The sequence below is a fragment of the Panulirus ornatus genome, chromosome 59, assembly GCF_036320965.1.
Source record: "Panulirus ornatus isolate Po-2019 chromosome 59, ASM3632096v1, whole genome shotgun sequence".
Taxonomy (NCBI): Eukaryota; Metazoa; Arthropoda; class Malacostraca; order Decapoda; family Palinuridae; genus Panulirus; species Panulirus ornatus.
The window spans coordinates 7,503,391-7,517,225 of NC_092282.1; the positions used below are offsets into that span (position 1 = coordinate 7,503,391).

Genomic DNA, 13,835 nt, shown 5'->3' on the forward strand with positions numbered 1-13,835 from the left:
GGATCTGGAGAAGGCATATGATAGAGTTGATAGAGATGCTCTGTGGAAGGTATTAAGAATATATGGTGTGGGAGGCAAGTTGTTAGAAGCAGTGAAAAGTTTTTATCGAGGATGTAAGGCATGTGTACGTGTAGGAAGAGAGGAAAGTGATTGGTTCTCAGTGAATGTAGGTTTGCGGCAGGGGTGTGTGATGTCTCCATGGTTGTTTAATTTGTTTATGGATGGGGTTGTTAGGGAGGTAAATGCAAGAGTCCTGGAAAGAGGGGCAAGTATGAAGTCTGTTGGGGATGAGAGAGCTTGGGAAGTGAGTCAGTTGTTGTTCGCTGATGATACAGCGCTGGTGGCTGATTCATGTGAGAAACTGCAGAAGCTGGTGACTGAGTTTGGTAAAGTGTGTGGAAGAAGAAAGTTAAGAGTAAATGTGAATAAGAGCAAGGTTATTAGGTACAGTAGGGTTGAGGGTCAAGTCAATTGGGAGGTGAGTTTGAATGGAGAAAAACTGGAGGAAGTGAAGTGTTTTAGATATCTGGGAGTGGATCTGTCAGCGGATGGAACCATGGAAGCGGAAGTGGATCATAGGGTGGGGGAGGGGGCGAAAATTTTGGGAGCCTTGAAAAATGTGTGGAAGTCGAGAACATTATCTCGGAAAGCAAAAATGGGTATGTTTGAAGGAATAGTGGTTCCAACAATGTTGTATGGTTGCGAGGCGTGGGCTATGGATAGAGTTGTGCGCAGGAGGATGGATGTGCTGGAAATGAGATGTTTGAGGACAATGTGTGGTGTGAGGTGGTTTGATCGAGTAAGTAACGTAAGGGTAAGAGAGATGTGTGGAAATAAAAAGAGCGTGGTCGAGAGAGCAGAAGAGGGTGTTTTGAAATGGTTTGGGCACATGGAGAGAATGAGTGAGGAAAGATTGACCAAGAGGATATATGTGTCGGAGGTGGAGGGAACGAGGAGAAGAGGGAGACCAAATTGGAGGTGGAAAGATGGAGTGAAAAAGATTTTGTGTGATCGGGGCCTGAACATGCAGGAGGGTGAAAGGAGGGCAAGGAATAGAGTGAATTGGAGCGATGTGGTATACAGGGGTTGACGTGCTGTCAGTGGATTGAATCAAGGCATGTGAAGCGTCTGGGGTAAACCATGGAAAGCTGTGTAGGTATGTATATTTGCGTGTGTGGACGTGTGTATGTACGTGTGTATGGGGGTTGGGCCATTTCTTTCGTCTGTTTCCTCGCGCTACCTCGCAAACGCGGGAGACAGCGACAAAGTATAAAAAAAAAAAAAAAAAAAAAAAAAAAAAAAAAAAAAAATCACGGAGGGTGCACGTGATCGGATTATACTCAACTCACCATCAGGAAAATAAGACTTAGCGCTGTTGTGGTACTCATTCCTCCGGGGGATACAAGGTTCCTGTGCTCCTTAATGATGTCATTAGCACGATCTGTGGTTCTATTTTCTTGCTGGAGACTAATATGTAGTGTGTGTGTGTGTGTGTGTGTGGGTGTGTGTGATTACTATTTGTGTGCTACGGGGAAAGAGTTCTACACTCGTTTTGCTCCGTCTCTTAACCTTGTATATACGTACGATGTTTTTATTTGTATATGACACTTACACATCCCAGCCTATGTATAATTACCCAATTTGCTGTGCGATGAGGGAGTTTTACACTTGTGAGAGGGGGCACCCCATCTCTTTAAGTCAGCATTTTCATGGCTAAGTTAGATTTGTTCTCTGATATAACCTTACCCAACGTGGCCTAGCAACGAAAAACTTGGAGTAGGTTAAGCGAATCTTCAGATGTTCTACATGAACCTGTAAAAGTACTTCTTTACTTCCTTTTTTTAGCACCTTTGTTGCTTAATGTTACGACCTCTGGTTGTTTTCTATTTACATTTTTCGAGGAACCGTTCATCGTCGACTGCATTAAACTGGTTTGGAAACTTAATAGTTGTATGAGATCAAGTCACCTCTTACTTTTCTCTCTTCCATGGTGGGTTAAGTTTTATCGGTCTCTTACCCGTCGGTGCAGATCAACTCTAACTTTTTGGTACCACCATCTTAGCCGCCCTTTTCTTTAACCTTCTCTATTAGTTCTTTGTGCTCCATTCAGCGTGGTGACCCCAGTTGAGAGGCCAACTGTACGCTGTGAGTATCCTGATGAGTTGACAGTCCTTTATATTCGCCGAAGTTTGAGCTGTGGTAACAGGTTAGGTACAGTGTCGATTCCCAAGACATTTCCACACAGATTCCTGCAGTATGTTTCTCACTACGTGATATATATATATATATATATATATATATATATATATATATATATATATATATATATATATATATATATATATATATATATAGATGGAGCCCTTATCAAACGTTATTTCATTGTCATTAGTATATTTCTGAACCTCATCATCCATGTAAGATAGACCAACTTTGGATTTTTTTTAATAACGCCATGTAAGTTGATACAACCCTCATTCCTTTTTTCCCTCATGACCTTAGGATCATCCGCAAACACATGTAGGGATCATTCCAGTCCCGACAAATCATATGTGCACGCACGCGCGTTTGTGTGTGTGTGTGTGTGTGTTGCTATATGTGTGTTACAGGGAGTTTTACACTCGTGTTGCCCTGCCTCTTTTTATTTACACTCGTATGCACCATGCTTTTAAGCCTATGTATATATGTATGCAAACACACACACACACACACACACACACACACACACACACACACACACACATACATGTATAAACAAAAAACCTACTTAGGCGTACGTGTGTGTCCGCGCGCGCGCTTATTTGCATATCGTTTATTTTGCACCAATGATTACGATAGAAAGATATACTAGCGGAGCTCCGTCTGTCACCTAACTTTTTCATCATAACATGAATCAAATCAATGTTCAAACCATTCCTGTCATCTCTTGTTAGACTCAGATGTTAACTGCTCTGGTGATGTTAGAATATATTCTGCTCCATCTGTTGTGCTTCTCAGTCCAGGGAATTGTGATCATACAGAAGATAAAAAAAAAAATCTCATATTAATGTCGCTCATGAACTTAAAAACCAGTCTCAGTTCTTCTCGGTGTTGGCAGCTCATCTTACAGTTCCTAAACCCGCCTTCAAACTTCTCGGTCTGTCTCCCTTTAGAGTTAAGTCCCTTGAGCACAGCAGTGCGACCCCTCAGGTATGATGGCCCTTTGAACCATCCTTTGAAAACGCCTGGTCATTATACCCGTTGGCAGCAGGTCGTGCTCAAGTGGTTAAATATACAGAGCGCCTAGTTAGATTTTGCCATATCCTATATGATTATATCCAGTTTATATTTACTCGTGATAATAGGCCAGTTCCATAGGATGCATTTAGAATTTAAGAAAAAGATACCATAACATTTGCTGACCTATCGTTGATTTGAAGATGGATGTTCGCGCCATCTCCCTGACGGACTGGGTACAAAACATTAACTCAAGCCTCGCTCAGCCAGGCGCCACTGTGGCCCAGACGACGCCTCGTATATTTGGGACTTACACATCTCAGTCTTTATACCTATATTACTTAGAGGTTTAGATGATTATCGACGTCACAATCGCAACGTCTTAGTCTTTTGTGCAGTTAGATTTCACTATATTTGCGAGAGAGAGAGAGAGAGAGAGAGAGAGAGAGAGAGAGAGAGAGAGAGAGAGAGAGAGAGAGAGAGAGAGAGAGAGACTTATTAAGCATCGGAACTTTATGGAAATGCGAAACTTAATTTTGAGTCTGGACAAAGTATGTCTGTATGATAATTCATGTTTTGTGTTGTTCTGAGGTAAGAATTTTTGTCTCAAGGGACAAATTGAGGGGTAAAGAGAATAAGCTATTATTGATGTCTATACATTATTATTATCATTATTATTGCTATTATTATTATTATTATTATTATTATTATCATTATTATCATTATCATTATTGTTATTATTATTTAAATGGAGATCTGTCTGTCATGGAATTCAGTATTTACGACGTATTCATGAAGTTTGGTACTTGTACGTTTAACTTCTTGGGTGCTGTTACCGTATGACCTGGTTATTTCGTGATGTACATGTTTTGCACACGTGTGTGTTGTATGTTATGTGTTCCGTTCATGTAAAGTGTGGAGCATAGCACACGCACCATGCACCTAAGTCTGAGGTACGGTGCCAAGAACTAACTGTGCACGTGCGTGTGGTGTGTGGTTCACGTGCCATACATTGAGTGTAATGTGAAGTTAAAGACCTGTAAACATGACATTTGCAGTGTGATGTATGAACCTTGCACGTGGAATTAGTGTGCACTGTACATGTATGTAACACATTTACGTGATGTGTGGTTCACGTGTATTATATGTGTACTACATGTACACAAGCACAGCAGTGCTACAGACATTGATTAACGTCCCTGTGATTTTATGTGGTCATACACAAATGAAGACCCTTTTGAAAATATCAAAAACCAGAAGCAGAGAAGGGTGTACATGCAACTGAGAATAAGAATTCACTAAAAGAATGACCGTTGCACAGTATCTTATACGTTATACACACACACACACACACACACACACACAATCCACATGCGTTGAAAAAGAGAAATACGCTCACATACACGCACAAACCATGGAAATATCAAACAGTAGTCAGCAATGCAGAAAATAGATGAAAAGTAAGGTACATGAGGCGAAGAAATCACGTAGGAATTGGGAAGCGAAAAACATCACATCCTGGCAAATGGCCTTGCATAGGCGGCATCCCTGGAGCTCACGGCGCGGGCTGGTTCTTGTCCACCACCTGACGGTTCCCACAGCGGTCTTTTGTTCAATAGTAATTTAACTCTTATTCTAACTTACGTATGCTTTTTCGGTATTACTGAATATTAATGCTGGATATTGGCTCGACCTCTTATGTTTATCTTCCCGCCCTATAACGCTGGGAACTGATGAAATTGTTGACCTTTGTAACCGAGATTCCTGAAATTGAGGAGTGCTTGTTGCGCCCTTGACGATGTTTTTCCCTCCCAGACGTGATCGCGGACCAAGGGCGGATTGGCTGCGAAGCAGGGAGTGGCCGGGCTTGCTCCTTTAATGAGGGATAGAATGTTGATGACTATGAATCAATGGTTTTTTGTTAAAATAGGAAAATATTTGCAATCTTAACCTAAATATGTAAATTTTTTGCCGTGAGACATTATGGAATTTGGTGCTTAAACTACGAGAAACTTATCAACCTATTATCAAATACATTCCCAACACTCGTTTTCGGTACCTGGTTGCCGACGTAGTTAACTGTTTATTTTTTCATTCATATTCGCCGTTTATAGGTATTAGTTATTTTTTTAAGATATACATTTCTTTACTAGATATATATAGGTGGGGCAAATACATAATATAAATCGTTAGATGAACTTAGAAATGGATGGATGGTTGCTTAGGTAGATGAATTGGTGGATGGATATTCGTCCAGTTAGAGGTATAGATGAATATACTGAATATTTAGATAGACATCGATATGTATGAGTAACAATATCACGTCCCCCTTCTCTGCTGACAGCTGGAGGTGAACATTACATTCATATATTTCATGCAGTAATTGTTCTCTCTTATAATCTTTTCATGGAGTCCATAATGATTCTTTGTTAAATTCTTTTTCTCTCTTCCGTTGATAACCTTTCGCTTCGTGGGATGCCTTTGATGTCGTTGTTTCCAGGCAATAATGCCGAGCTTCTTATAAAATCACTTGGTGTCTTTTTTTTTTTCTGTGTGATATCGAATAGAATGGAAACTCATTGACTGGACCCAGTCTTTCTTTTTTTATTTTTTCCGTGTTAGAAATGATTAGCTATAAGACTAATCTTCTTTACCTTCTGATTGATCCAGACTTGAATTCCGGATGTCACGTCCTGCATCGTTTCCTTCCTGAAAGTTGATTGCGAGAGGACTTCCTGCTTCCCTGCCACCGAGCGGCTGCTGCCAGCTGTGTGTGAGGTGAGGTCTTATATACTGTCTTTGACTCGTTGCTGACGACCAGTGCAAGGCCAACCTCTGTTTTCCCTAGACTTTATATTCTTTAATTTAACGTATCAACCTATTATTGAACGAGATACATAGACAAGAGTAGCAGCAGAGTCTACAACATGTAATCATGAGGTGGCATGGCCGACCACAGAAACATTTTTAAGGGTTGAAGTAGTACATATATATGTATAATGTAAGGGATTAGGGCTTCACTTGCCCATGTTGTCTCAGTTGACGTAAACAAAAAATCATAATACGTACATATTGGTTGTGACCACAATATGCGTCACTGTATATGGAAATCTGGAATATTTTGTATACGTGGATTTTTAAACAGTGTAGTCCACTTAGATTACATGCAATTGGATATTTGATGAGACTTTGTTAGTAATTTTTGGATATCCTTATCAACCCCCAAAAGCATATATTATTCAAGTAATAATCCCCTTAAGTAATTATGTCCATGAATATTAGATAATGTGCTTTTTTTTTTTTTTTTAGATTCAAGTTCCGATGCCCCATTTTGCCTCTCTCTCTGCTGATGTAAGAATGTTAGTAGAAAAACCTGAGCCATCATTTCTGTTTTTTTGTATCTGTAAAGCACAAAATATTTGATATACACATTAGGTTGTGCCATAGGGAGAAGCACTTCCTCCCAAGCGTCCATTCTACCCTGACTCTACAATACACAACCAATGTAGACACTGGCTAACCTTGGCTGTGCATTGTTCGCCCGGTAAGGCCTGGTGAGATGAGGGGCTTCAGTGCTGGTTCTGAGGGAGATGGGGTTTGACCTTTGAGGGTGACCTTTGTAACAGTTAGTCTATCAGAGCAGACGACTGACTGATTCATCACTCAAGAAACAAACTATTCAAAACTTGGTTCATAGTCCGTATAATTTTGTTGCGAAAATATAAATGTAAGTGTGGCCTTTTTTGTTTGAGAAAAAAGTTTGTTAAGTCCGTAGACTTGATAGTGAAAAGTACAATTTTTTTCCTCGGAAAATGGGTTGCAAGTCCGTAGGATTATGTGAAACGTGGATTGTAAAATCGTACACTTCTAGAGACAAAAAAAAAAAAAGAATCTAAACAATCTTTTAAAGTCCGTAGAATCATTAATGTAAAACTTGTGTTGAAACTTTGCTTGTGAGAAGTGGGTCGTATGTACATAATGTTTGCTTTGAAATATTGGTAATTTCCATTACGTCTTTTGTATGTAAAGTAGTTTGTAAGCTCACAAACTTTGTGAAAATAGTTTGTATGTACATAGAGCTCTATTTGTATGTGGAAATTGTAACAAATCTTTGTCGTTTCTCCTTAACAGCTAGCAGTATTCTCTGATACGCCTATGAAGTCATAAGGAAAGCGTGATCGATAATTACTATACAAAGCATTTACAGAATTGACACAGGAATTCCTTCTTGATTGTGAACAAGATCATGATCGCACCCTTGACTCGTTGCTGGAAACTCCTGATTGCTTGATTTCTGCACCCATCACCCAAAAATAAGGCCACTACCGGAAAAAGAAAGAGTATCGAAGTGAGGAAGAGAGGGAAAGTGAGTTAGAACTGTGTGCGTAGTGGTGCCAACGGCGTAAGAGTGAATAGGTTTAGGGGATACATAAAGAAAATCATTTGTGCAGAGAAAAAAAGACGGTAGGCCATACGAGGTGTTGTCCCTGATGTCGATAAAGGCGTCTTTTCACTATCAATTGTACAAAGAAATAAAGCTAGAAAGTACTAATGCAGAGATGAAGTAGAAAAGTCAGAAAGAAGGAAGTGTCGAAGGCTATGATAAAAGATTCACGTGTCTCGAAGACAGGAGGAGAAAAAGGCGAGTACACATGAGATCACCAGTTGACCTATATACCATGGAATCCATGTTAGTGATTAGGAAGAAAGGAATGAGTTTCTAAGTGTTTAAGAAATGAAGAGTTAGGAAGTGTCGAGGACTGAGAAGATAATAGATGTGAGAGCAATCAGGCGATAGAAGGGTAGAAACATTTTTTCCTGTCTTTACTTCGTGAAGCCTTATGGTTCTCTCTATAGATACTGTTTTTATTTCTAGCAGATCCCTGAAGCCTCACAGTGTATATTTGTCAACCTTAGTAGAATCTAATTTATTTATAGGTGAGGAAATGTCAGAAATTTCATGAATAACCTAAAACATCGCTTTAGCAAAGGGGTAGATGTTGCTGGTTTCATCCAACACAAACTGCTTGGCTATTTGGATGTAGTAAAGATTCGCCAAGACCAAGCTTGGCATGGTTTCATATAAATGACAGTCCGGTCTCGTGAGTGCCATTACTGGCACAGGTTGGGAATGTGTAGTCATGGAGCCATTATTGACAAAGGATGGCCCGTGTATAGTTGTAGATTGGTGGACTCTTTTGAATGGATTTTGTGATGTGGAAGATGTGGTGAAATGCTTCATTCACCAAAATTTAATTCCAATGTGAGTCTTGCTATATGCATTTTAAAGCAACCTTTCAGTATTCCTGGTACTATATGACCATATGTAAATTTGATAACCAAATAGTCATGAATATTGTATTAAAGTCTAAATCTTTTTTTTATGGTCTACTTCTAGATGCAAGAAATTGCAGCATCGTTGCACCAGCTGACCGGGCAACAGCTGATCTGCTGCTACAGATTGTAGTATTTTCGTCTATATGATTACAAACCTTTTTTTTTTTCTTTTAAGAATGTGGCAAGTTTGTTCCAGCCAAACTTATCTATAAGTTTATCTTCATGCCTTGACTTTATTTTCATTCTTCATTGAGAACTTCTAGTTGACCTACAACACCGTGGAGTATTAAGAATCAGTAATTATAATGCTTATTTGTTAATTTTTCATATCAAAGTATCTCAAATTTTCACATGTATTACGGGTATAATACATCACTTGCTATGCAATAATAACATGAAAGAAGTGTATTATATAAATGCATGAAATTAATTCTTCAAAAAAGAAAAACAGCACCAAATCTAATGGACGAAATTGTCCCCGTGGCCAGGGGGGGCGAGAGCCGAGGGAAAGATCTTATCGATTTAAGCTAGTCATTTATTACTTAAAAGTGATATTCATGCAGTATTATCAATAATCATGAATAAGACCTCTCATATGTAAGCAGTTTCTGTATAAAGGCAGTGTGGTTTGTGAGATGTTCGAGGTAAATATGTTTGTTTACGTTGTGTCCTGAAATGGGTCAGATCTGGTGATGTGGAAAAACGGTCAAAAAATATAAGGACGGGACGTAAGTCGTTAGAATTTATATTCATAAATGATCTCATGTCATAAGTCTGAGGCCTAGAGGTGTTTATAGAATACATATGACGTAAATAAGCCTGAGCAACTATGACCTGAGATGACCTGACCCAGATACCAGACTGACCTACTGACCCAGGTTGAGTCGACCACCTCACGTGACATCATCCTACGGGGCATAAGAACAATAGGTTTGGTCCAGTTCTTTGTGTGATTTCAGGATCTCACATCACCCGGTGCCAATGAAATTCATCAAAACTAAATAAATTGAGGTTAATGATAGTGTTGTCTGTTGAGACAATTTATCAATAAAAATATTTTGATAGAATAGCATAAACGACTAATAAGAGACTTTAAATCAGGAAATTTCCACAGCTTGGATATGTTTTAGATTGACATATGTCACACAAGAATGCTTGCATGTGGATGTTTCTTACCTTTATGGATATGGAAGAGCCAAGAGAATGAATGACATTCATGAATGCTCCTGAAATAATTTATTTTCATAGAAATGGGGGGCATAATTTTTCCATTAGCAGGTTCCCTGGCTTAAAAAGCTTGTGCTATACTTTTCTGATATGGCATTTCTTCAGTGTCAAAGTAAAAGAAAAAAGATAAAAGCAACTCTAGACAGCTATCTTTTGTCAAAAACTTATATGATTGCTTCTCTTATTCTTTTGCCTTTTGGTGTTGTCAGGCCTTAACTTTCTTAGTCTGTGCATGTCAGATCCATGAGTTTTCGAAGTAAATTGATGCTTTTTCATATTTTCTTCTAATTTTTTGATCTTTTTTTTTAAAGGTAGAGACCAAGCCTGAATTGTTTTTGTCATGGTTGCTTTAGAGCACAATATAGTTCCCAGAACACTTTTGTCCATAAGCTAAAGGCATTCTTTATTCTTTTGAATATGGAGTTTGTTTTGGCAGAAGTTTTGGGTACTTGTATGTGCATCACTCGATAGAATATGTTGTTTTGGGAATACTTAAACTCATCTCATCAGTAATCGTTACAAGAAGTACATTATCCATACTGTACGGATAGCCGTGTTTCTTCCCACCCTCAGTGCATAACTTTTTTTGTGCTTAACATAGTATTACGTTATACTGTGACTCAGATGAAGGTCTCCAACTTGTAAAAGCTGAAAGAATACATCTAACTTCGTGTTCTTTGTGGGAAGTATGATCAGTAATGATTAATTCATCACACTTTTACTGACTAGTCAAATTTTGGTTAAATAAAGCAAGTCAAGAATCCTGAATAGGTTGTAAAGTGAATCAGTAAAATGAGAATGTTACAAGAACTTGTTTCATAGAAGTGTCCATAGTACTACATAAAGAAAAGTTTAGCACTGCTTCACAAAATCATATAGAAATGTCCACAGTGCTGTACAGTGAAGCATTTGGCAGTGCTTAATAAAATCTCCATGATGATACTTAAGATCATGTTGTTACAGACTGTGGGACTTTTCCTAGTAGTTCACCATGTTTGAAATGTGTGAACCAGAAGTATGAGAGACAGCTATGTTTGAAATGTATGAACCAGAAGTTTGAGAGAAAGCTATTTTTATGTGAAAATAGTGCCTAAAATGCTAGAGAATTAATTTTATCCCTACTGAGGCCTAAACATGCCCAGAATGCTGGCCATGTGGCAACATCTCTAGTGCTGTCTGATCCAACCTGAGCAATGGCCTTAAATATTTTTAAAGATGAGGGTGAATATTGATCATTGAACATGCCACCTATGAGTATGTTGCCATTTCAATATGGTAAATACTTCTATTTAAGATTACTGTTACTTATTTTGAAAGGTACATACGGATACTATTTTCAGATTTTTAAAGATCACATGGAGAGATAAGGTAACATAAAGTACAGCAAACAGCAGCAGTGATAACAGATGATGTAATCAGATAAGACTATGTTGTCAAATGTTTCTGTTAATCATGTGACCTGATTACTGGTGACATATTAACTTTTTTCTTCTTAAGAGGAATAGAAATGAGATATATTCTCCTGTGTATTGTCTTTCATGCTTGTTTTTGCTTGAGGCACAAAATTATTTTTTCTGATTAAAACTTTCAATAAAGATTTGAAGCATACTTCCAGAATTGTTAATCATAATATCACACTTTGTGCTTTTATTTTATTATCACACTTCCTGTTATCTGAATCTTGGAAATTTTTTTGTTCTGCATTCATTGACGTTGAATACATAGTTAAGTCCCATCATTCATATTGGAAATGATTCTTTATTCACTCCTTTGATTAGCCTCCTTTTATATACCTGTGAAATTTGATCTCATTGATACAAATTCAGAGTTCAGGATAATGTATTACTTATTTTGTAGATAGTGATATACTGGACTGTTAAAGATGAAAAGAATTTGAGAATTAGTAAGCATTTGTCTTGCTGCTGTTAGCCCCTTTGCTCACTCTGACTGTCCACGATAAATTTTGCATTGTCATATTTTTTCTTACGAAACTTTCTTTTAAAGTTCCCAGTGTATTTATCTAATTTTTGATATTTAAGAAAAGTAATGCAGAGTATGAATGATAAGATCAGTTGTCACCTTTGCAATTACTGCTGCTGCTGTTTGGGTGTAACTTTGGATTTATCATGAAATTTGATGGTAGCTTAACACTGAAATGCATGAAAATTATTCTTGATCAAAAAATATTTAAGGTTTTGTAATACAATATACCCTTTGGACTCTAGGATTCTTAGGTGCATCATTTGATTGGGAATTAAACTCAGAATGCAGTTTGGAACCAATTATTATTTGTTAATGAAAATGCATTGTATTTTAGAAAGTGATTTATGTTGAATTTAGTAATATGATGATTTTTTCTATTTCAGGTGATTGAAAAGTGGTTTTTGGTAATCCATTTCTATATATAGCATACAGTAGGCAGTAATTTGTAAAGGGTCTCTCAAATGGTGATTTTTTTGCATTTTTTACCCCAAAAAGTACGAAAATGTGAGACAAGTTCATTTATAAATTTCATGGTTGCTCAGCCTGTAATTCATATGAATTAATCTTATGATTTAGTTTACAGTTTATAAATCTTTCATGTATAAACCAAGCAATTAACTGGAAAGTATGTCTTGCTGGGACTTTGTTATATGGCATATATTTAGCTTTATAAGCCTAGGAAGAGCAAATTTATTGCTGAAGTGAATGATTTGACCCAATCATGGGACTGGTAAAGTGAATGATTTCACCCAGTCATACACCCATGTAATGAAAAAGTAGAGTTGCTTTATTTAATCCTCAGATTCTCAGTCAACTTTTTATTTACTAATTGCAGATGCCTTTGTCACAGTAAAGTTCCACTCAGGAGTAACAGAAAATAGAAGCTTTGAGATGGAGGGAAAATCAGACTCACAAGACCCACTTTTCACCCATGACCCATCGGACAGCCAACATGCTAATCTCAATGTTGCCCTAGAGGTGCTGGACTCTCAAAACAACAGTGAACAGTCATCACAGAATTCTGGTTGGAACATTCTGTATTGTTTTGATTACTTTATTATTTATTTTTTTGAGTTAATGCTTAGTTCTTGATTTAAACTTAAGAAGGCTTAATCAGTAAGTTTTAAACATCTTTAAAGATTTAAAGCACTGTAGTTGAGTTTTGTGTGAAAAATTTAAGAGTGCTAGAGTAGATGTAATCATATACCTTATAGACTTTTATGTGGTTTTCTTTTTCTATTTCAGTTGAGTATACCTTTCCCTGGCTAGAAGTAAGGTGTTGGGCCAGGGCTATTTAAGATAATACAAGCAGTTACATTCAGTGTAACATGTAATATGTTTATGGATATGTAGAAAAACGACTGATGTGTGAGATGCGAGTAAATATGGAGGGATTGTGTGCCTTTATTGTTTGATGAGCATGAGAAAGGTGAGCAGGTATGGTAAAACATTAAAAGCATTGATAAATTTATGTGAAAGAAGAGCAGATGTGGGGTGTGAGAGGCAGTAATTTAGTGGAGAGGGACATTATGTAGAAATATGAAACATAAACACAAGAGAGGAAAGCAGGTACAGAGTTGTAACAGAAGCACTGATATGTTTGTCGGAAAGGAGCAAATGTGATTGAGTTTCACTTATGATGCTTATGAAAGGTGGTCAGGCTGCTGAAGAGTCACATGGAAGTTTGATACTAAAGCAAGTCACAGCAGCATTATGTGTAAAGATTTTTCATGGGTTCCATTTCTCTTTGTGGCATGCGGTCCCTTGGATATCAGTTAATTAACAGATTGGAAATAAGGAAGGTGAATGTAAAATGTAAAGAAAGAAAATATAGTAAGGGATGACATGATAATTGGAAATACCATACTTCCATTAGCATTCATGTTATGTGACTGATAGGAAAAGAAGTGCAGAAAAAAGTTAGGTTTTGAAGTATTTTGTTAAGTCAGAAACTAAAGAGAAGAATCAGGTGTGAATTCCATTTTGTCAAATCCAGAAACATTGAAAAGATATGGAAAGGTGCAAGGATTCATACAGGATTGGGAAGTTATCAGCATTCTTAAAGTATGGAC

General features: G+C 37.5%; 1 protein-coding gene across 3 annotated transcripts in view; it reads left to right on the forward strand.

The window, feature by feature from the left end:
• LOC139767319 (sodium/hydrogen exchanger 9B2-like) overlaps positions 1–13,835 on the forward strand; it is a 51,096-nt gene that overhangs the window by 1,696 nt on the left and 35,565 nt on the right. For 2 of the 3 annotated variants that reach the window (XM_071696598.1, XM_071696600.1), the window contains exons 1-2: positions 9,038–9,197; positions 12,599–12,787. In XM_071696598.1, the coding sequence (XP_071552699.1) occupies positions 12,655–12,787 (133 nt within the window). In that variant the 5' untranslated portion in view covers positions 9,038–9,197; positions 12,599–12,654. Of the gene's footprint in view, positions 1–5,886; positions 5,995–9,037; positions 9,198–12,598; positions 12,788–13,835 lie in introns of those variants that run through there. The other variant, XM_071696599.1, reaches the window with a different exon arrangement.